Source organism: Oncorhynchus clarkii, chromosome 33 (assembly GCF_045791955.1).
Source record: "Oncorhynchus clarkii lewisi isolate Uvic-CL-2024 chromosome 33, UVic_Ocla_1.0, whole genome shotgun sequence".
Classification (NCBI taxonomy): Eukaryota; Metazoa; Chordata; class Actinopteri; order Salmoniformes; family Salmonidae; genus Oncorhynchus; species Oncorhynchus clarkii.
In genome coordinates this window covers 13,971,382-13,995,165 of record NC_092179.1, presented here as the reverse complement: position 1 = coordinate 13,995,165, position 23,784 = coordinate 13,971,382, and the positions used below count along the sequence as shown (strand labels likewise).

At 43.0% G+C, this 23,784-nt stretch overlaps 1 protein-coding gene across 1 annotated transcript; it reads right to left on the bottom strand.

Moving 5' to 3' along the window:
* Window positions 1-42: 42 nt before the first annotated feature.
* Window positions 43-18,447, bottom strand: LOC139392921 (uncharacterized). Its single transcript, XM_071141245.1, has 4 exons — window positions 18,256-18,447; window positions 7,579-13,213; window positions 259-330; window positions 43-155 (listed from the first exon to the last, which is right to left on the bottom strand). The coding sequence occupies exons 2-4, from the start codon at window positions 13,115-13,117 to the stop codon at window positions 43-45; spliced, it is 5,724 nt and encodes a 1,907-aa protein (XP_070997346.1). The 5' UTR covers window positions 13,118-13,213; window positions 18,256-18,447.
* Between the last annotated feature and the right edge of the window lie 5,337 nt (window positions 18,448-23,784).

Here is a 23,784-nt window from a genome sequence, read left to right as displayed (position 1 = left end):
TTTGCAGGTTGCATCAACTATTGTACTGTCTGGTGTATCCTGTCATGGCCGACTGATTGGCTTACGAATCACGTCTGTCTTCTGACCACCGCTCGTTCCATTCGTCCACCGGAAAGCCATGGTTCCTGGCCGTTGGCTCAATTCTTTTCCCTTGGCTGGAGGATGAATGGTGACCACGAGGGGGGCTTACAATCTGAGAGGAACCTGAATGATGACCGTGACGGGGACTTGCATGCAGAGAGTCAGTAGGATGGTTACCGTGAAGGGGACTTGCATTCTGAGAGGAAGCTGGATGGTGACCGTGAAGGGGACTTGAATTCCGAGAGGAACCTAAGAGGCAAGCATAAGCAAGCAGGTGAGAAATAGCCGACCCCCAGCTACTGGCTTTCCAAGTGCAGATGAAGGATCAGTAAGGTGACTTTTCAGTTCAAAAGTCTATTGAACGTACACAAGATCACTCTGAACAAGTACATCATCTTTTTCCCCGAGCTTTCTCTTTACTTTATGGGTCGTTCCATTTGATTGCAATCCCTTTTTGACTGCACCCCTCTTGATTTGAACAAAACATTCCATACATGCAAGTGGTCAGAAAGTGTATTTTTGGACCTGAAGGCCAACACTTTTAGGAGTCAGAGGTGCTCAATGTAAACCCATTTTGCATATCCCATTCAAGATACGCAAAAACATGTGAACACACACACACACACACACACACGTTCAAACGTTTGGGGTCCCTTAGAAATATCCTTGTTTTTGAAAGAAAAGCACATTTTCTTTCTCCATTAAAATAACATCAAATTGATAAGAAATACAGTATAAACATTGTTAATGTTGTAAATGACTATCGTAGCTGATTATTTTTATGGAATATCTACATAGGCGCAGAGGCCCATTATCAGCAACCATCACTCCTGTGTTCCAAAGGCACGTTGTGTTAGCTAATCCAAGATTGTCATTTTAAAAAGGCTAATTGATCATTAGAAAATTCCTTTGGCAATTATGTTAGCACAGCTGAAAACTGTTGTTCTGATTAAAGAAGCAATAAAACGGTCCGTCTTTAGACTAGTTGAGTATCTGGAGCATCAGCATTTGTGGGTTCGAAACTCGTCAGTCTATTCTTGTTCTGAGAAATGAAGGCTATACCATGCAACGAAATTGCCAAGAAACTGAAGATCTCGTACGCCGCTGTGTGCTACTCCCTTTACAGAACAGCGCAAACTGGCTCTAACCAGAATATAAAGAGGAGTGAGAGGCCCTGGTGCACAACTGAGCAAGAGGACAAGTACATTAGAGTGTCTAGTTTGAGAAACAGATGCCTCACTGGCAGCTTCATTAAATAGTACCCGCAAAACACCAGTCTCAACATCAACAGTGAACAGGCAACTCTGGGATGCTGGTCTTCTAGTCAGAATTCATCTGTCCAGTGTCTGTGTTCTTTTGCCCATCTTAATCTTTTATTTTTATTGGCCATTCTGAGATATGGCGTTTTCTTTGCAACTCTGCCTAGAAGGCCAGCATCCCGGAGTCGCCTCTTCACTGTTGACATTGAGAGTGGTGTTTTGCGGGTACTATTTAATGAAGCTGCCAGGTACAGTGGCTTGCGAAAGTATTCCCCCCCTTGGCATTTTTCCTATTTTGTAGCCTTACAACCTGGAATTAAAATAGATTTTTGGGGGGGTTTGTATCATTTGATTTACACAACATGCCTACCACTTTGAAGATGCAGAATATTTTTTTATTGTGAAACAAACAAGAAATAAGACAAAAAAACTGAACTTGAGCGTGCATAACTATTCACCCCTCAAAGTCAATACTTTGTAGTGCCACCTTTTGCAGCAATTACAGCTGCAAGTCTTTTGGGGTATGTCTCTATAAGCTTCGCACATCTAGCCACTGGGATTTTGCCCATTCTTCAAGGCAAAACTGCTTCAGCTCCTTCAAGTTGGATGGGTTCCGCTGGTGTAAAGCAATCTTTAAGTTATACCACAAATTCACGAGGCCATTCAAAGACATTTAAATGTTTCCCCTTAAACCACCCAAGTGGTGCTTTAGCAGTATGCTTAGGGTCATTGTCCTGCTGGAAGGTGAACCTCCGTTCCAGTCTCAAATCTCTGGAAGACTGAAACAGGTTTCCCTCAAGAATTTCCCTGTATTTAGCACCATCCATCATTCCTTCAATTCTGACCAGTTTCCCAGTCCCTGCCGATGAAAAACATCCCCACAGCATGATGCTGCAACCACCATGCTTCACTGTGTGGATGGTGTTCTCGGGATGATGAGAGGTGTTGGGTTTGTGCCAGACATAGCGTTTTCCTTGGTCAAATAGCTAAATTTTACTCTCATCTGACCAGAGTACCTTCTTCCATATGTTTGGAGAGTCTCCCGCATGCCTTTTGGCGAACACCAAATGTGTTTGCTTATTTCTTTCTTTAAGCAATGGCTTTTTTTCTGGCCACTCTCCGTAAAGGCCAGCTCTTTGGAGTGTACGGCTTAAAAAGTGGTCCTATGGACAGATAATCCAATCGCTGTGGAGCTTTGCAGCTCCTTCAGGGTTATCTTTGGTCCCTTTGTTGCCTCTCTGATTAATGCCCTCTTTGCCTGGTCCGTGAGTTTTGGTGGGCGGCCCTCTCTTGGCAGGTTTGTTGTGGTGCCATATTCTTTCCATTTTTTAATAATGGATTTAAAAGGGTGCTCCGTGGCATGTTCCAAATTTTTTTATCTTATTTTTATAACCCAACCCTGATCTGTTCTCCACAACTTTGTCCCTGACCTGTTTGGAGAGTTCCTTGGTCTTCATAGTGCCACTTGCTTGGTGGTGTTGCATTATCTGGGACCTTTCAGAACAGGTGCATATATACACTGAGATCATGTGACAGATCATGTGACAGTTAAATAAAGTCCACCTAAGACCATCTAATTATGTGACTTCTGAAGGTAATTGGTTGGACCAGATCTTATTTAGGGGTTTCATAGCAAAGGGGGTGAATACATATGCTTATGTTATTATTTTCATTTCATCAATTTTGACTATTTTGTGTATGTCCATTACATGAAAAACACATTTAAAAATTAAATTACAGGTTGTAATGCAACAAAATTCCAAAATACATTTTGGACACTACAGTTTAAATGGTTAACTTCTGTTAAAGCAAGGCTCCTGAACTCTGGTGTATTTTCTGCATTATGCAATGATATGGGCAGCGACCATGTCACGCTTTTACAACATAGAGAAGTTATCATAGAAGCTGGTTATCAAGGGGCAAAGTATTGACACATTTTTTTTAATTGAGAGATGAGCTTAAAGTTGTCTTTACTGACCATTTTCACTTGTCTGACCGCTTACATGATGACGTGTTTCTCACACGACTGGCCTATCTGCTTCATGTTTTTTCTCACCTGAATGATTCGAGTCTATGATTACAGGGACTCTCCGCAACTATATTTTCTGTCTGCATTAACAAAAACAACACACAGGTCTTTCAGCCATTTAATTAGCTGTTCAGGAGTCTTACGGCTTGTGGGTAGAAGCTATTTAGGAGCCTTTTGGACCTAGACTTGGCACTCTGGTAACGCTTGCCATGTGGTAGCAGAAAGAACAGTCAATGATTTAGGTGGCTGGAGTCTTTGACCATTTTTAGGGCCTTCCTCTCACACTGCCTGATATAGAGGTCCTGGATGGCAGGAAGTTTGGCACAGGTGATGTACTGGGCCGTACGCACTACCCTCTGTAGTGCCTTGCGGTCGGAGGTCGAGCAGTTGCCATACCAGGCAGTGATGCAACCCGTCAGGATGCTCTCGATGGTGCAGCTGTACAATCTTTTGAGGATCTGAGGACCCATACCAAATCTTTTCAGTCTCCCAAGGAAATAGGTTCAATGGAATCTACAGGAATAGGTTTTGTCATTTCTTCGTCACGACTGTCTTGGTGTGCTTGGACCATGTTAGTTTGTTGGTGAAGTGAACGCCAAGGAACTTGATGCTCTCAACCTGCTCCACTACATCCCCGTCGATGAGAATGAGGGCGTGCTCGGTTCTCCTTTTCCTATAGTCCACAATCATCTCCTTTGTCTTGATCACATTGAGGGAGAGGTTGTTGTCCTTGCACCACACGTTCGGGTCTCTGACCTCCTGCCTATAGGCTGTCTCGTCGTTGTCAGTGATCAGGCTTACCACTGTTGTGTCATCAGTAAACTTAATGATAGTGTTGAATTCGTGCCTGGCAGTGCAGTCATGAGTGAACACTGGGTACATTAGGGGACTGAGCATGCACCCGAGGGGCCCCCGTGTTGAGGATCAGCGTGGCAGATGTGTTGTTAACTACCCTTACCACCTGGGGGCGGCCGTCAGGAAGTCCCGAATCTAGTTGCAGAGCGATTTGTTTAGTCCCAGGGCCCTTAACTTAGTGATGAGCTTTGAGGGCACTATGGTGGTGAACGCTGAGCTGTAGTCAATGAATAACATTCTCACATAGGTGTTCATTTTGTCCAGGTGGGAAAGGGCAGTGTGGAGTGCAATAGAGATTGCATCATCTGTGGATCTGTTGGTGCGGTATGTAAATTGGAGTGGGTATAGGGTTTCTGGGATAATGGTGTTGATGTGAACCATGACCAGCCTTTCAAAGCATTTCATGGCTATCGACGTGAGTGCTACGGGTCGGTAGTCATTTATGCAGGTTACCTTAGTGGTCTTGGGCACAGGGACTATGGTGATCTGCTTGAAACATGTTGGCATGACAGACTCAGGCAGGAAGAGGTTGAAATGTTAGTGAAGACACTTGCCAGTTGCTCAGCACATGCTCGGAGTACACGCACTGGTAAATCGTCTGGCCCTGCGGCCTTGTGAATGTTGACCTGTTTAAATATCTTACTCAAATCAGCTGTGGAGAGCGAGATCACACAGTCGCCCGGAACAGCTGATGCTCTCATGCATGTTTCAGTGTTACTTACTTCGAAGCGAGCATAGAAGTTATTTAGCTCATCTGGTAGGCTTGTGTCACTGGACTGCTCTCGGCTGTGCCTCCCTTTGTAGTCTGTAATAGTTTGCAAGCCCTGCCACATCCGACAAGCATCGGAGCCGACAAGCATCGGAGACAAGCATTGTAGTACGATTCGATCTTAGTTCTGTATTGACGCTTTGCCTGTTTGATGGTTTGTCAAAGGGCATAGCGGGATTTCATATAGGCTTCCAGGTTAGAGTCCCGCTTCTTGAAAGCGGCAGCTCTACACCCTTTAGCTCAGTGCAAATATTGCCTGTAATCCATGGCTTCTGGTTGGGGTATGTACGTACACTCACTGTGGGGACGATTTCTGGATAGGGCTGCGCTCAGAGTTTCTTGCCTTGGCAAATCGCGCTGTTAAGACACTGTTTCCCTTTGCAACCACGTACCTATGTGATTGTGGATTCTCGGCCCTCACTAGCATGAAAACTAAATACAGGCTGTGTCTGTGGGAAATGATTTAAGACAGAGACTCTCCAATACAACCCAACATTGCAGATTTATGTGCATCCCTTCAAGCACACCCTTCTCATTAGCATTCACAATTTTGGATGAACAAATAAGGTTTTATATGTAAGATGGCTAAATAAAGAGCAAAATTATTGATTATTATTACAGTGCCTTGCGAAAGTATTCGGCCCCCTTGAACTTTGCGACCTTTTGCCACATTTCAGGCTTCAAACATAAAGATATAAAACTGTATTTTTTTCTTCCACAGATTTCCACAGATTCTCGATTGGATTCAGGTCTGGACTTTGACTTGGCCATTCTAACACCTGGATATGTTTATTTTTGAACCATTCCATTGTAGATTTTGCTTTATGTTTTGGATCATTGTCTTGTTGGAAGACAAATCTCCGTCCCAGTCTCAGGTCTTTTGCAGACTCCATCAGGTTTTCTTCCAGAATGGTCCTGTATTTGGCTCCATCCATCTTCCCATCAATTTTAACCATCTTCCCTGTCCCTGCTGAAGAAAAGCAGGCCCAAACCATGATGCTGCTACCACCATGTTTGACAGTGGGGATGGTGTGTTCAGCTGTGTTGCTTTTACGCCAAACATAACATTATGCATTGTTGCCAAAAAGTTCAATTTTGGTTTCATCTGACCAGAGCACCTTCTTCCACATGTTTGGTGTGTCTCCCAGGTGGCTTGTGGCAAACTTTAAACGACACTTTTTATGGATATCTTTAAGAAATGGCTTTCTTGCCACTCTTCCATAAAGGCCAGATGTGTGCAATATACGACTGATTGTTGTCCTATGGACAGAGTCTCCCACCTCAGCTGTAGATCTCTGCAGTTCATCCAGAGTGATCATGGGCCTCTTGGCTGCATCTCTGATCAGTCTTCTCCTTGTATGAGCTGAAAGTTTAGAGGGACGGCCAGGTCTTGGTAGATTTGCAGTGGTCTGATACTCCTTCCATTTCAATATTATCGCTTGCACAGTGCTCCTTGGGATGTTTAAAGCTTGGGAAATCTTTTTGTATCCAAATCCGGCTTTAAACTTCTTCACAACAGTATCTCGGACCTGCCTGGTGTGTTCCTTGTTCTTCATGATGCTCTCTGCGCTTTTAACGGACCTCTGAGACTATCACAGTGCAGGTGCATTTATACGGAGACTTGATTACACACAGGTGGATTGTATTTATCATCATTAGTCATTTAGGTCAACATTGGATCATTCAGAGATCCTCACTGAACTTCTGGAGAGAGTTTGCTGCACTGAAAGTAAAGGGGCTGAATAATTTTGCACGCCCAATTTTTCAGTTTTTGATTTGTTAAAAAAGTTTTAAATATCCAATAAATGTCGTTCCACTTCATGATTGTGTCCCACTTGATGTTGATTCTTCACAAAAAAATACAGTTTTATATCTTTATGTTTGAAGCCTGAAATGTGGCAAAAGGTCGCAAAGTTCAAGGGGGCCGAAAACTTTCGCAAGGCACTGTATTTGTGCCCTGGTCTTATAAGAGCTCTTTGTCACTTCCCATGAGCCGGGTTGTGACAAACTCACACTCATTCTTATGTTTAATAAATGTAACGCATGTTGAGTTTGAGGCAGGCTTACAATTATGGCAAAAAACAACATTTGTGAGTGCACTGACCCTGGTGCTAGAGGGGGTACGCAGCTGGAGGTTGAATGTTTGAAGGGTAAGGGACGATAAAAAGTTTGGGAACTACTGATCTAGATGATTCCAATCAGAACCCAACACCGAACTGTCTAGATCTGACATTTTTATCAAAGTAAAAATACATATACAACAGTTTGAAATACTGGGAAATCATTGGTGCAATTGTAAAAGTAGCCTACGATGTGAGGCTAGCATAGCCTGCAACTTACCTTCAATTTCATTTGGCCTCTTCTGCTTCTCTGACTTGATGTAACCAACTCCATTTATTTTTGCTGTAACCAGAAGAACTTGTCAATGACTGGAAATCCAACAAAATGTATCTAAATATTGACCTGTTGTGTGTTATTCTGTGTGTTTGTTTTTCATGTCCCATGCTAGCTATACATATTACACAAAAACTTTGAGGGAATACATGCCGTTTTATTTTGCCAGTGGCTTGCGATAGTGTCCTTACCTGAGTGTCTGAATTCTTTTGGAGGATCACGATGGAGAGACTTCGTCCAATGCTTTGCCTGAACAATGCTCTCCTTCATCAAAATGGCAGCAGGCTCCTGCATTTCCCACTTCCTTTTGAAGCGCTTTTCACATAAACCGCTTGGTCCAGGCTTCAGCTCCCCTATATCTTGCTGCTTCGCCTCCATAACGGGGGACTGTTCCTTCGTGTTCTGGCAGTTCACAGAAGCATCTTCCTCTTCATCATCAGAGCGCTGTGCATCTTCCGGATCTGTGTAAGACCTGTTGAACATGACGTAATTTTCATATTCACAGGGCTTGAAGTAGTGCACGTTCCTTGGATTCAAAGGAAAGCTGATGTTCCGCTTGGGTTTCGGCGGAGCATCGACACGTTTTAGAATGGGTCGGATGATCCTGGTCCCCGAGCTGGACCTGGGACTGGCCTGTGAACCTTCCACTTCCTCTGGAGGACACCCTGATCGCCTGCGAGTCCGGGGGATTGGTGTCGGGACAAAGCTGCTCTCCCAATCTGAGAACACTTGCTGCCTCGCAGAGACTTTTGCCCCAAAATGGCGGTTGTCATGTTCCGGTGATAACCTGGCCGGATTAGGGCAAGCATGACTACCTGGGCTATAACCATTGGGCCTGGCAGGCTTGTTAAAAGGTTTGGGCTTGTGTGCCACTCTTGCAGATTTGTTCAGCGTTTGTGATTCAGGTGAAGCACTGGGATATGTCTCTTCTCTGTTCTCTCTCTCACACCAATCCTTTGAAACCTCTGGAGTCCTCGGAAGCTTCGGAATCCTTGGCAGCTTTGGCTTGGGGGGCAGCGAGTCGTACTCACACTCACTTTTTGACAACCTTCCTTTCTCATTCTTTTTCAACACCTTCGGAATCTGTGTCAATTTCTGTTGGGATGTCAAGTCACTCTCTGCCGTAGGTTTTAGTTTCTTGGACAAGTCAGGAATCTTAGAGACCATTATCCCTAAACCCCCAGACTCTCCTCTATCCGCCACCCTCTTCTGCCTTGGTGGGGAACCTTTCTCTCTCTTCCGGCTTGGTGGAGAATCTTCCTCGCTCTTCCGGCTTGGTGGAGAACCTTTCCTGACAAGATGTTTGGGTAAGGACAGCTTTTTCAATCTGACTTTTTGGCATTTAATTTTTTGCTTGTGTTTGATGTCGTTCCTCTGCCGCTCTTTGACAACAGGAGACATTGACTTTGCAGGGGAGCGGTGTCTGTTAGTTTTGTTCTGGGCTTTAGTCTTTGGCATTCTGGGGACTTCAGTATGTTTTGAGGGTGAGGCGTTTATGGAAGGCTTTTTGGGGATGTTTATGGAGATTTTGAGAGGAATGGTGGTGGTTGAGGATCCCTGCACATGGAGGGTTTTCACCCCAGGGCACGGGAGTGAGTTTCCACTGGCCCTCTCTATGTCCACCAACTGGCACTGTAACTCTTTGGAGTCTGAGTTCCTGCCGTCAGTTTCAGTTGAATTTCTCCTCTTCGATGACATTTTGTCCCTACTTTGATTGTCCTCTCTCTCTTTCTCAGTTGAATGTCTCCTCTTCGGTGGCTTCTTGTCCCTGGATTGACAGCCCTCACACACTTTCACAGTTGATGATCCCCTCTTCTTGTCTTTACATCGATTTTCATCACTCTCAGTTGAATGTCTCCACTTGTGTGATGCATGTGGCTTCCTGTCCCTGCATTGATTATCCACAGTTGCCTTCAACCCAGAGCACTTAGTGGTTTGGGATGGTGTCCTTCCCCTCTCTGCTCTCCCATGGCTTTTCTTGTAACTTTGCCTGTCAGATGACGTTGGATGGAGGGTCTTCTCCTTTTCCATTTTTTTATGTCCTTTTTGCTTTGACTTGCAGGTTTTGTATTGGGTGACAAAGTCAGCAACTTTGTCATACTTTTCTACAGGTGAACCACAGTCCTCTATAGGTGAACACCAGTTGTCTGCTATGATGTTAGCTCTTAACTTAGAGGGGTTTTCAACCTTGGGAAGTGTTAATGTACTCATCCTACAGTCTTGGTCCTTCTCTTGCCATCTTTCCCTATCCTCAGAACCAGGACTGACTTTGCTTTGGGTCGTACGTTCTTGGGCTGACTCACATGGTGTTTTGGCATCAGTTTCAGGCTCTGTCCTTTTCACATTAGAAGCATGAGCCTCAATCTGAGCATGTTGTTCATTATAGCTCTCCTCTGTCTCCTGATCTGAATCCTCACTTGTATCTGACCACAAAAAAAAGTCAATGATCGGTATGACGCCTGTCCATTGCTGCATTTCACCCTGTGTCTTATTGTCATCACCCTCTTCTTCAGTTGAATGTGTCTGCTTCTTGTCCCTGCATTGATTGTCAACAGCAGTCACCTTCCCCCCAGAGTCCTTAGGGACCTCTGTCTCCTGATCATTTCTACGTGACATGGTAAAGCAGTGAGCGATTGTTATGCATCTTGTATCTTGCTGCAATCCTTTCTCTCTCTGACAAGTGGAGCATAGGCCCATTTCAAACCCATTGTCAGTTTCAATACCACAAGGACAGTGCCAGGACTTATCTAAGCTGCCACTTTCTATATTCTCTAGTTGGTTTGTCTGTGTCTTATCTTTGTTTTTAGAGCAGGATTCAGGGGACGCGAATTGGAGGTCAGAGCCATTCTCGATCTGGCAAAACAGTCTCATGGCATCCTCAGATGTCAGGATGGTCAAATTCATTGGGGAAAGGGGTTCTGTGTCCGAGTCTGTTGTGAGGTCTACGACCGTTTTGAGGTCTGTGTCTGGTGCCTCTGTTTCAGCAAGCAGTTTCACAGCGTCCTCTGGTGTGAGGACGGTCAAAATCATTGGGGAAAGGGGTTCTGTCTCTAAGTCTGCGTTTGTTGGGAGGTCTGTGTTTGTTGGGGGGTCTACGTCCATCGTGAGGTGTGTGTTTGTTGTGAGGTCTGAGTCTGTTGCTTCTGCAGGAAATTCCACAGTCTCCATCTTGCTGTGGAAGGTGTCATCCATCTGGACACCCCCAACCACTTTGGAACTGTCCTCTGCTTTATCTGGTATGAACCACAGAGACCAAGCTCTTCCAGAATCTTTGTCAATGTCATTCAGCTTCTCGTTGATATTTAACCATGACGACCTGTAACCCACTTGGGAAGAGGTGTCAACATGTACTGGAATAGGAAACTTCTCGAGCACTTCCCCTAGTGATATACCACTGACTGCAAAGAAAACCACAGCCTTCTCATCCTCTGCGGCCCAGGCAGACACATCCTGCATGATTTTCTCATCCATTTGATCTTTTAAAGCTTCTAACAGGTTAGAGGTATCCCCTCCCCAATACAACTCCAATATGGCCTCGAGACAACCATCCTTTGCCTCTGTGACTGTTGTCGCACTCTCCAGATAAGTAACCAGTCTCTGCAGCGCACATAACTTGAACTGAACTTCAGCAATTGTGGACAAATCAAGAGTGCTCTCATCTGGAACATTAGAGCTACCTTCCACGATTATCTGGGCACCACCGATGCATACAATATCAGTTGCATGAGGGTTGGTGTGGACAAATGGTGAAGGTGATATCTTGTCCATTTGTGTGATGACCTGAAGGACATCATCATTGTCCTCTCCTGTAGATGCCATTGAACTTGTTGCAGATGCATCTACAGGTTTATCACACTCCAGAAGACTCTCAACTTGAACCATCTCATTTAGGACAGAGAGAGAACTTGCATCATCTTTAGCTCTTTCCCACAGGTTTTCTGCCTGTTTTTCGTTGATGGACCAGGCCTGTAAAATCTTAAATGGCAGCTCATTGCCTGCATTCTCTGTCTCCATGGGCTCTGGGGACTGCTGTGGACCCATTGGCGGGACGATAGCCACGGTGGGCGGCGGAGCGGTGGCAACTGCCGTCAGGGTCATGTACCTGGGGGTGGACTTAATCTCCAGCCGTATAGTGGAGTCCTCATCACTAAACCTCTCAGGGGGCCTCGCCTGGTAGTCTTTGGTGTTTAGATGTAGTTGTGTTTTGCCTGCTTGTAAAACATACATCTTCTCTGTGCTGAATTGTAGGGACTGAGAGGGGTCTTGTGTTGAGTTATTCCCATTTGCAGGTCCATTTTTAGATCTTAAAACACTCTGGGGCCAGTGCTGTATTTCCTTGAGTGAGATCTTATGTTTATGAGGTTTTTCCTGAGGGGTGTCAGTGAGAGAAGGAGAGGAAGCATGTTGCTGTTCAGGGGTGGTAGAGGTCTGTGTGTGAGAAACCAGAGCAGCATTGCCAGGAAGATGATCTGTATGTTGTGTTATGGCTTGGGAAGGAACACTAGGTCCTAGTATACCATGGGTGTCTGCATGTGTTACCTGGGCTGCTTTTAGGTCAACAACACCAAATTCTGTACCTCCCGTGGAAGGGAAATCCGTAAAAACACACTGCTGTGCAGTCGTAGTAAAGGTCTGCACAAGTGATGTAGAATATCTCGCAGGACCAGTTGTATGTCCTGATGTTGTTTCACTGTGTTTGTTGTTGACCATAGGAACAGTTGGAGTGATGTTGGCGTTCTGAATGTCTGTAGAACTGTTGGTCATAGTTTGAAAAGGGTTGACATGCTTAGCCTGGAAGTCCAGCCAGGGAGACCTGCTGGAATAGACGCTAGAACTTCCACTAGAGCCACCCCTAGAACGTCCACTAGAGCCACCCCTAGAACGTCCACTAGAGCCACCCCTAGAACGTCCACTAGAGCCACTCCTAGAACGTCCACTAGAGCCACCCCTAGAACGTCCACTAGAGCCACCCCTAGAACGTCCACTAGAGTCACCCCTAGAACATGCAGTAGAGCCACACCTAGGACGTGCACTAGACCCACCCCTAGAACATCCACTAGACCCACCCCTAGAACTTCCCTTTGAGCATTCAGTAGAATGAACCATGAAATAGGAATGTCCCCTTGAATGTTCATTAAAATGACCTCTAGCATGTCCATTGGAATGGGTGGGATCTAACATCTGCCATTTGCTTTCCAAGCAATGGAGATTGTTATGTTTCACTATCCGACCAACCATATAATCCCGGTCAGCTTTATGGTGATGGGTTATATCCTCATCCCCTCTTTCGACAATGAGTGGGGGCAAAAACTCATAGCTGGGGAAGTGGGGTTCATGCTTAGCCCATGTTTCTGTTATCTCTCCACTGCGGTGTAAGGTTACATTAGGGGATGCCTGGCCTCTCAGGGGTCCATAGAGATTTGGCCAATCCCTTATGTTCTGACTCGGAGCCATTCTGTGATGGTCCTGATGATACAGATGCGGCGGCTGGGTCTCTTGTGCCCCATGTCCACGGAAGTCCATTGGAGAGTTTTGTCTAAGGGAGTTGTAGTGGGCCCGTATGGCAGCTTCTTTCTCATGGTTCAGCCACTGGCGTTCCCTTTCCTGTTGGGTGAGGTACTGTCTTTCACCAGCAGGGGGAGCACTTTCCCACTGAGCCATATTATTGTGGCTGTATCCATCATCATTATTCCATTCTCTTGCTCTGGCATTTTCACAGGCGTTATCCATGTTGTGTCAGTTCTATCCGTCCCAGCACATTGAGTTGGGCTGCATTACAAGCACATGGGGCACCATACTCAAAAGTTCAATTGTGATAGGTCAATTCTGGAGAGAGAAAAAAGAGAAATTATTGTGAAAACTAAGTAATGGTTATCCATCAACCAAGTTATTGATTATTCGAAAATACACTGCAACATGTTTATGATATATGACTGCCAGTTGACATTATGGGCTGAAAGTTAGTTAGAGTGCAGATCACAATCAACTAACACAATCAATATAGTACACGCTCATATAGGAGGAGCCTGTTCCCCACAAATAGCAGTCTGGGCAGGAGTAGAGTTCCACCTCAGATCAGGTTGACCCTCCAGAGGAATCAGAGAGGGTGTTGATCACTCCACATCTATTTGGTATATAATATCGGCATTGTTGATATCCAAGGCCCTTTCTCAGGGTTAAACCAAGGTACCTTGTCTCAGGCTAATCATTATTATAACAATTGACCACACAACAACTTTCTCCAGCCTTGAAGTGATGCGGAGACGTAACCTTGAAGTGCATGAATCACACTGGTTAAACGGTTAACATAACAATGGAGCCTATTCATTCTTAGCTATGTAGACAACTTCCCTAGTCACACCAGGTTTCAAGCTATTGGCCCCTCTAGGTTTGGACCAGAGTGGTATACTACGATCACAATCAATTAAGCCAGCTAACTTTAATAAGCAACCAGATACAGCTATTGATTTTCTGGTTCATAAAAAGAAGATATGAGATATGTGTTTTGTTTGTTGAATCTATTAGACCATGCCCATTAAAAATGTAGCTTTCTAAAAAAGTTAGCTGAAATGCTTATGTTACTAGCTCCTAAGAATGCAGTAAAATGTCAAACAAGTACAAAGTAATATTTTATAATAAAATGTCGTAATGAATCAAATTCACAATCCAAATAGGACTGTAACAGCAGTCTAAATGCAATCTATATGTACATACACCGGATGAATTTACACAAGATATAATAAGAATTATATATTAGAGTTATGGCAAGAATATCTTTTCTGTTGTCATTTAGCAGAGGCTCTTATCCAGAGAGACTTACAGGAGCAATTAGGGTTAACTGCCATGCTCAAGGGCATAGACAGATTTTTCATCTAGTTGGCTCGGTGATTCAAACCAGCGACCTTTCGTTTAATGGCCCAACACTCTTGGCTACCTGCTGCCCCAGTATATAAATAAATATGTAGTGTGTATTGTTGGATTCTAGCTTAAAATAGACTTATTAAGGTTACCATATCTTATTGATTACATGTCTAAGGAAGGTTGGGGTCAATGAAGGGGGTAATAAGAACGTGGCATATGGAAAGTTAATGAGTGAGACGAGTGGAGGACAGAAAGTTTACATTCTGTCAAAAATGTTATGGTTGAATATCAAGGCTCCTAAGGAGAGAGGCAAAGCAAAATAATCTGGTTTTAGTCACTGATAATGGTGGGACAGGGAGGAGCGAGGAATTCAGCCCAAGGTCAAGTAAACTGATGAAGTGAGAGAAAAAAAACAGTCCTATCCCACACACATATCCTTCCACGCCAACACAGGTTATAGCATCCGGCAGGGCCATGACTACACCAGTGAGAAGAACCAGTCAAGTTCCTGTTAGGAAAATGATGATTAAATGACTGAACAAATCATTTTAAATGGAACTGTAACTAAGTAAACTTATGCTCTTTTTTATTATATCTGATTAACAATATGAGTTCATAAGAAGGGATTGTGTAACACGGACAAGGAGTAATTCAAGTTAAGGAACACCATTCCAACTAGGAAAAAATAAATGGGTTGTGGATTAAGTAAACAGATAAGGTAGTTAACCTATGGTTGAACCGACAAAACTTAGCTCTGGGGTGTTTTAGATAAGACAGTGAGTGCATTCTTAGGTTTTCTGTTAATTAGAACTGTCAGCTAAGTGGTGATCGATAATGTTGAGGGGTCAAAAGTTAATTCAGTTGTGTTCTGTGTATGTGCTAGGGTGGTCAGAATGAACTTTTAAAGTTCCCTTTGTCCCGGTCGAGAGGAGGGGATTCTGTTAAGCAATGAAATTACGTCATGTTATTGTATATAAACTGTTGCTCGTGGCAACATGGCAGCGCGCTCCGAGAATAAATTCTGTTACCTATTATTGAAAAGACTGTTCTCCCTCTATTTTATGCAAACAAGAATCTTACAAATTCTCATAAAATAGATTAAGGGAATTCAATTAATGAATTCAAATTGGTATAATTAAATTACAGTAACAGTTCCTGACTAGCAACAGAGATTTATTGGCTGTCTAGATGTGCAAGGAGTTGACTCCGCCTAGTAGGAGGGTATAAATATTTGTGCTCATCTTTTTCAGCTATTTGACCTAGTGGGTGATTAAACTTGGTTTGCACTTTTTCTAGTCGTCCGTTTGAGTTTTTACTCTGTTTGTTCAGAAACTTTTAAGGTTGTATGTATGTAATACATTTTTTTATTGTATTTGAAAATTATTTTATGTAACCTATATTAAACTAAGCAAGTCAGTTAAGAACAAATTCTTATTTACAATGATGGCCTACACCGGCCACACCCGGACGACGCTGGGTCAATATTGCGCCGCCATATGGGACCCCCTATCACGGCTGGTTGTGGTACAGCCTGGATTCGAACCAGGGACTGTAGTGATGCCTCTTGCACTGAGATGCAGTGCCTTAGACTGCTGCGTCCATGTGTATGTGTTACCTATTTAACTGTACAAGAATACTTAAAAGGCAGCAAATTTTTTTTATATATCGGTTATTGAACTGTTTTTTTGGGGTGAGGAAAATATTGGATATCGGTATCGGCCAAAAATGTCATATCAAATCAACATTTTATTTGCCACATGCGCCAAATACAACAAGTCTAGACTTTACCGTGAAATGCTTACTTACAAGCCCTTAACCAACAGTGAAGTTCAAGAAGAAGAAAATATTTACCAGGTAGACTAAAATAAAATGTAATAATAAAAAGTAATACAATAAGAATAACAATAAAGAGGCTATATACAGGAGGCACTGGCACCGAGTCAGTGTGCGAGGGTACAGGCTAGTTGAGGTAATCTGTACATGTAGGTGGGGGCGAAGTGACTATGCATAGGTAACAAACAAACAGCGAGTAGCAGAAGTGTACAGGGCGGGGGGTGTCAATGTATATAGTCCAGTAGCGATTTTTATTAATTGTTCAGCAGTCTAATGGCTTGGGAGTAGAAGCGGTTGAAGGTCATTTTGGTCCCCAACATGGCGCTCCGGTACCACTTGTTGTGCGGTAGCAGAGAAAACAGTCTAGAACTTGGGTGACTGGAGTCTCTGACAATATTGGTGCATCACTAATAATAATAATAATAATGTCCCCCTCACTTCTAAAAACCAAAGTTGCGCCCCTGGAGATATTTATACTACGGGCTAAGAAAGTAATACTAAGTGTATGTTGTGTAGTGAGCTGTTAGTTACCCATGTGCCTCACCCTAATAATTTGATCCCTTTACCCCTCGTAACTAAGCCCACTGTTATGACTTGGTGGTGAAATGTCTTCATCGAATATTGTAAGAGCTTTTATTGTCTGCTTATATGCCCCCTTTATTTTTCCTATGGTTCTGACTTGGTGTACAGGAAGAATACTGTAAGAACAGCCCATGATCCGAATTCCTGTACATTTCAAAAGTGCTGAACAAATATTTATGTTGACTGTCTTAGCTCGCTCATCAATTTCTTAATAAAACGTATGGATGGCCTCTTATCTGCTCATTGTTCCATAGTTTGTACATCTCAATTGTCAGTAAAAACCAAGAAACCACAGTTGTTTAAGCAAGTCAGCCATATCAGTTAGTAAATGAAGCTGAATACACTTTCGCTGCCAGACAAGGCTCAGTGGTAAGCAGTGGTTGTAGCAGTTGTAAGGATTCAACCCATGTTGCTGAAAAGAAAGCTCTGCTGTTGGGACAGGTTAATGTGGGCACCAACAGTTCCTGGGCACCGTTTGTCACCGTTATAGTGCAATTAATGTATTGCTAAGTGCTGTGTCTTTGCTGTCATGCATTAACATTTTTTTACTTGTTTGCCCCACCAACATTTACATGCTAAAATCGCCACTGACTATATAGCCTCAAAACGTGGTTAAAACTATAATTTTTGATATCATGGATAGTCAGTCTTTGCATCCACAGCGATGTATATGAATTTTAGAGTAGCTACATTTTTCCAACCCCATCCCTCAGCTTTTTATAGAAACAGTGGCAGGGATTCACTTCGTTATTGTTTCCTCTGCTGATTGCCGCTTTAAGATGTGTTACAAAGTGACGAACCACACCAAGATATTCCTCTCCCCCTAGGAGAGGGGGTGACCTTGATAATTTATTGTTGAAACAAGAGGCTGCCTGGATCTTTACTTTAAAGACCCTTGCGCCCTTCGGTCTCAACGTAGACTTTGATCTGAAGCCATTCTTGTGATTGTGACTTTGCCATTGTAATTGTTTGTAAACTTGTGTAGTCAAATTAATATATGATCGTATGCTATCCATTTGTTGTTTGTATGCTGTTCTTTGAATGACATTTTAATATTTGATTATTAACCAATGATATTAGGCCACTCTTGCCATGATTACAGACACCTGTGTCTTTTGACACTATATAAAACGAGTCATCCCGCAGTGTTTGTGATTATACCCTGATGAATACAGCTTGGCTGTCGAAACGTTGGGAATTACATTTTTGCACATGAGCTCCTAGAGTGTGCGGCTCTCTTTTATTTACAAAGTGACGAACAAACATATTAAAACGGTCGTCCATGTATTTACTTGGATAGCTCCTGGATTATGAATACCCATGCGTAAATCCGATGCTTTTTTTGGGGCACAAATGAACTACTGTTCAACATAGATAGCATTGTTGTTCATGTCAACCATGATTGCGCTAAAAATGTGTTACAAAGTGACGCGCAAACACCTTGAAACGGTCATCCACGCATTTGCTTGATATCTCTTGGGGAATGAATACCCATACGTAACTCTGCTGCTTTTTTTGCACAAATATAACACTGTTCAACATAGATAGCATTGTTGTTCATGTCAACCATTGGATGTTCCTAGGATACTTACAGAAAGTCTGCCCCGTTCCTCTCTCTTTCACATACGGCAGATCAGCTGAACACATGGATATCCCCAAACGATATCTATCAATCAACAACTCGCACTCTTCTTCTTCTGGGGTGGGGTTTATCAGCATCCAACGTTATAGTGCATTATTGGTAAAAACACTCCTGTCTTCTGTTAGAACTTCTTCAAATGTATATGTGGGAGCGCCCGTGGCTGGTACTAGTAGATTCAAGTTCCACGCCCCCAGAGTTTTCGCTCCTTCGCAACTGATCCGCAGTATTCTCTATTTCAAAGCAAATGACAAAAAAAAAAAAAAACCAATATTACAACAAGACAAATTAATCTACAGAAATACGTTATAATTTCTGCGGTTTTTGCTATAATTTGTATATTTTTTCTATTCCTGCTATAAATTGACCGTTGATCAAGCTCAAAACAATAACCAGTTGTTTCGTTATCTGATTTATTACTGAACTAATGCTTAGTGATATGGAAGAACTGACTATAGATCTGCAGCTATTTATAAAACATATTCAATGGTGAAATTGTCATGCATGTCAACTGTGTTAGACAACTGTAAAGAGGTTATCCAAGTAAAAGAGACAAATCAGGATTTCAGAAAGGGGAGTATGAAAAGTGGGAACCCCACATGTATGTCTAATAGATAGCTTGGCAAGTGTCGTGGAAATTTTCTCTATTTACCAAATCATCAGCGCAAACCACAACACAAGTCAGAGTTAGTTATCAAAGTCCATCTTTAATTATATGAGCTCTATCACAACCCTGTGACTCAGATCAATTCAGTGTCTATCAATGAATTCTCTGAGAGCCCCCTCTACATTGCAACTGAGATCCTTTAATAGCAAAGAACACACAGTCAGACAGCATAGACATAAATCGTTCAGCTTTGTCTCCTTACTCAAACCCAGAATCATAAACCATTCCTACATATTGTTACGAATCCCTTTTGGCCCGACAGTCTAGGGGGGGGGGATGGTAATGAGACCAGTAACATAACTCATGTAAATTATAGCTGTGACAAAGTAAGTGTGAACGAAATAACCACGACAACTGAAATAATACCGTCAAACTCAAGGTTTATTTATAAACACACGGTAATGGGGGGAGCAGGAAAAGGGGCTGAGCTGGACCCAAGGAAAGAAACAATAAGTATACAAAAACACCCCTAAGCTAGACTAGCCTACTTTAACAACAGCTAACTAACTAACCAAAAATACAGTGGGTGGTCCGCCCAGTTCTAACTAGTGTGTTTAACAAAGTCTACCTACGGGTAGTGTATGCCCATGGGCGACTTGTCTTGGTTTCCCCTTTTCCCACCAGCAACAAACAAACACCTTAACTAAAAACAATACTCACAGGAGATGACAAAGTGATTTGGAGGTGCTCAAACAAAAGAGAGGTTTAAGACACAAAGAGAGAGTGAAACACAGAGAGCTACAGACATGGCATTTACAGAGAGATTGAGCTACTGAAATCTATGAAGAACAGCAATCTACCAACATGGCATTTACAAAGAGATTGAGCTCTAGAGCAAACAAATGATGGGGTTTTTAAACCATGGGGAAGGAACTGTGATAGGGTAGGAAACAGGAGGAGGTGTGTCTTCTGATTGATGGGTTGATTGTTGACTGATTGGGGAGTGATGATTTTCACCTGTGAGGGGAGACGGAGAGAAAATAAACACACACAGGATACACACACACACAGGATAATGGTATCCGTAACAATATCCACAGGCATATATCAAATTGTCATTTAGATACAACCAATCCTGGACAAGCTCACGGCGAGCATAGAATGATTCCAGACACTGCCATCCAGTGACTGGCACACAGACACAGCGGAGCAAAAAATATGTTTACACATGATGACACCTTGACCTCTCCCCTCTCTGCGGCCATGCAACTTAGTCTTGACATAGAACAGATACTGCAACCCCGCCACAGTATTATACAAAAATAACATTCTGATGAGAAGCAATTTACAAACATATGATGAATATAAAACATCTTACATCTATGTTACCACCTAATTCTGATTATTCCCCAACACAAGAAAACTCTGTGCTTGAGGCGTCACTACAGATACCGTGGTTTGAATCCAGGCTGTATCACAACCAGTCGTGACTGGGAGTCCCATCGGGCGGTGCACATTAAGCTGAACATAAGTGCAGGACAGATCAATACCAGAAGGACACACCAAGGAGAGTGCTTGCCATGATAGATATATATTTTTTTTTTAGGGCATGAAAGAGTCCTGCCACCTTTATAACCTAACTGAAAGCAGATATGGGCGTTATTGGGCGTGAACATGCAAGAAACTTAAGCCAAAAGATAATGGTGGCAGAAGGACTGAGGGAAGGAACTTCATTTGCATGTGGGATGGACTCATATGCTGTATGTGTATAAAAGCAGGGCCAGTGCACAAGGAAAACGGTTGTTCCGCGGACCAGCACGGCCTGTGATACCCTTGTATTAAAGGCCTTTATTGAATTCACAAGTTATTGTAAGTGTCATATTTCTAAGACCATTTTCCACCACACTCTTCACACAAATTATGAAATACAAATTATGTGTAGGAAATTTGATTAAGTATATGGGATTTAGTATACAATGGTCTACACCGGTATACTCCTCAATGGTATAACTATTGATTTATAGATGAACAGTGCCATTGTACCTATCCCCTGGGTGTAAACTATCACTTCGGGGAAACTCCCACTAAGGTTTGTCACCTAAAATCCTGAAACTTTTACAGATACACAATTGAGAGCATCCTGTTGGGCTGTATCACCGCCTGGTACGTCAACTGCACAGCCCACAACTACAGGGCTCTCCAGAGGGTGGTGCGATCTGCACAACGCATCACTGGGGGCAAACTACCTGCCCTCCAGGACACCTACAGCACCCGCTGTCACAGGAAGGCCAAAAAGATCATCAAGGAGAACAACTACCCGAGCCACTGCCTGTTCACCCCGCTACCATCCAGAATGCAAGGTCAGACTGTTAAACAGCCGTCACTAACACAGAGAGGCTGCTGCCTCCATACATACCTGAAATCATTGGCCACTTTAAAAAATAGATCACTAGTCACTTTAATAATGCCACTTTAATAATGTTTACATATCTTGCATTACTCCTCCCATATGTATATACTGTATTTATACCATCTATTGCATCTGGCCTATGCCGCACGGTCATCGATCATCCATATATTTATATGTACATAGTCTTATTCCATCCCTTTACTAGGAATTGTGTGTATTCGGTAGTTGTTGTGGAATTGTTAGATTACATGTTAGATTATACTTCAGTCAGATCTAGAATCACAAGCATTTCGCGACCCTCGCAATAACATCTACTAACCATGTGTATGTGACCAATAACATCTGCTAACCATGTGTATGTGACCAATAACATCTGCTAACCATGTGTATGTGACCAATAACATCTGCTAACCATGTGTATGTGACCAATAACATCTGCTAACCATGTGTATGTGACCAATAAAATTGGATTCAATCATATACAGTATAGCCATTTTCCTATATGCTGTTCGCAGTTTAGTGAAACTAAACCTCTGTAGGGATCAGTATGTGTTATAAATCACAAATTAATTGTTAAACCCAGCAGAGATCGAACCCATGACCCTAGGTCTACAGCGCAGATGGCCCGGGAGGAGGGGTAGGCACAGAAACCGTAGGGGGCCGGGACGAGGCTGCCTGGAAGAGCTCTGCAAATGCCGTGAACACCTCTCTCTGAGAAAGAGGAGAGAGGGGAGGGGTGAAGTGTGAGAAGGGGGTAGAGAGAGAAAAAACAGGGGGAGGGGTAGACAGAGAAAGATGACAGGTGAAGATAAGGACAGAGGGAAAGAGAGAGGATGGGAGTAGAGAGAGAACAGTAACAACTATATTACCTACAGTGTTGGGGGTAACGCATTAAAGTTTCCAGTTTTATTAGTCATATGTACAGGATACACATTGTCGACACCGTCCAACTAAATGCTTACTTGCAGGTTCCTTCTTGACAATACAACGATAAGAAATAATAAAAGAGTACGAACAAAGTAAATGGCAGTAGAATAGAACAAACATTTTAGCATAAGTATGATACGACTCTACAAGGTGTTTAAAGCGTTCCACAGGGATGCTGGCCCATGTTGACTCCAATGCTTCCCACAGTTGTGTCAAGTTGACTGGATGTCCTTTGGGTGGTGGACTATTCTTGATAAACACGGGAAGCTGTTGAGAGTGAAAAACCCAGCAGTGTCGCAGTTATTGACACACTCAAACTGGTGCTCCTGGAACCTACTACCATACCCTGTTCAAAGGCACTTAAATCTTTTGACTTGCCCATTCACCCTCTGAATGGCTCACATAAACAATCCATCTTAATTGTCTCAAGGCTTAATAATCCTTCTTTAACCGGCCTCTTAACTAGTCTCCTCCCCTTCATCTACACTGATTTGAAGTGGATTTAACAAGTGACATCAATAAGGGATCATAGTTTTCATCTGGATTCACCTGGTCAGTCTATGTCATGGAAAGAGCAGGTGTCCTTAATATATTGTATACTCAGTGTATATGCTTGTGTGACTTATGCTATTCAGCTGAAGCATCCAGTTGAGTGAATAAATCTGGTTTGTGCTTTTATCAGTGTCTGTCTGGTCTGGACCTGGAGTAGAACCTAACAGTAAACGTTGTTTAATATACCTTCATTAAGTTTAGGTAATAAACATGTTGGAGTCGCAGTGAAAAATACTGACTTGCTGTTGTGCCAGATTGCATATCTGGGGTCTTCGGTCACACAGACACTTCCCCAGACATGCAGCAAGCCTTTTCTCTTCTCATAATACGACTTTATACATCAAAACATCCCAAAGGTTTAAAGCCTAATTGCACTTCAACTTAAATCACACTAAAGCAATTATTTACACATCAGTATATATGGCTAATTAAGCATCCCATATACAGCGCAGCACTTGTAGACTAGCACAGGAAAGCAGCGCCACAGATGAAAGGGGAAACTAGTGATCGTCAAACCTGAGTTAGTAGTTCTGCATAGTGACACCACACATACACACTACTGTCTATTATCTATCCTGTTGCCTAGTTACTTTACCTATTACAGTGCCTTCGGAAAGTATTCCGACCCTGTGGCGGAAGAATCAGAATTAGCTCGGTAACATTAAGATGTCTTATCTACATAAAATGCATATATGATTGAACTGTTGAACAATTGTAATTCGAATGTATCCCTTCTGTTAGGTTCTAATATATCAGGGTAAGAACTCGAAGGACACTATGAAAGCTTAAACCGTGTGTATTCTTCCTAAAGGATCGAACAGCTGAACAGACAAAGACATGGCTCCACCCGTGGTAGTATACATACTCCACTTTGGATGGAGTCTCCTCCTTATAGCTAAAACGTGCATGTTTATTGCTAGGTTGGAAGTTAAGTGATATGGGCAATAAACGGTTCCTCTCCTTATCAGTACTGCCATATGTGACTG

What these genes read in the sequence shown, in the direction of transcription:
- LOC139392921 (XM_071141245.1), bottom strand. Translation starts at nt 13,117, where the DNA reads ATGGATAACGCCTGTGAAAATGCCAGAGCAAGAGAATGGAATAATGAT. An exon ending in AAAAGAATTCAGACACTCAG is followed by an intron (nt 331 to 7,578) that starts GTAAGGACACTA and finishes CTTGCCTCTTAG; the next exon opens with GTTCCTCTCGGAATTCAAGT. An exon ending in GAATGCAAGTCCCCTTCACG is followed by an intron (nt 156 to 258) that starts GTAACCATCCTA and finishes TTCATCCTCCAG; the next exon opens with CCAAGGGAAAAGAATTGAGC.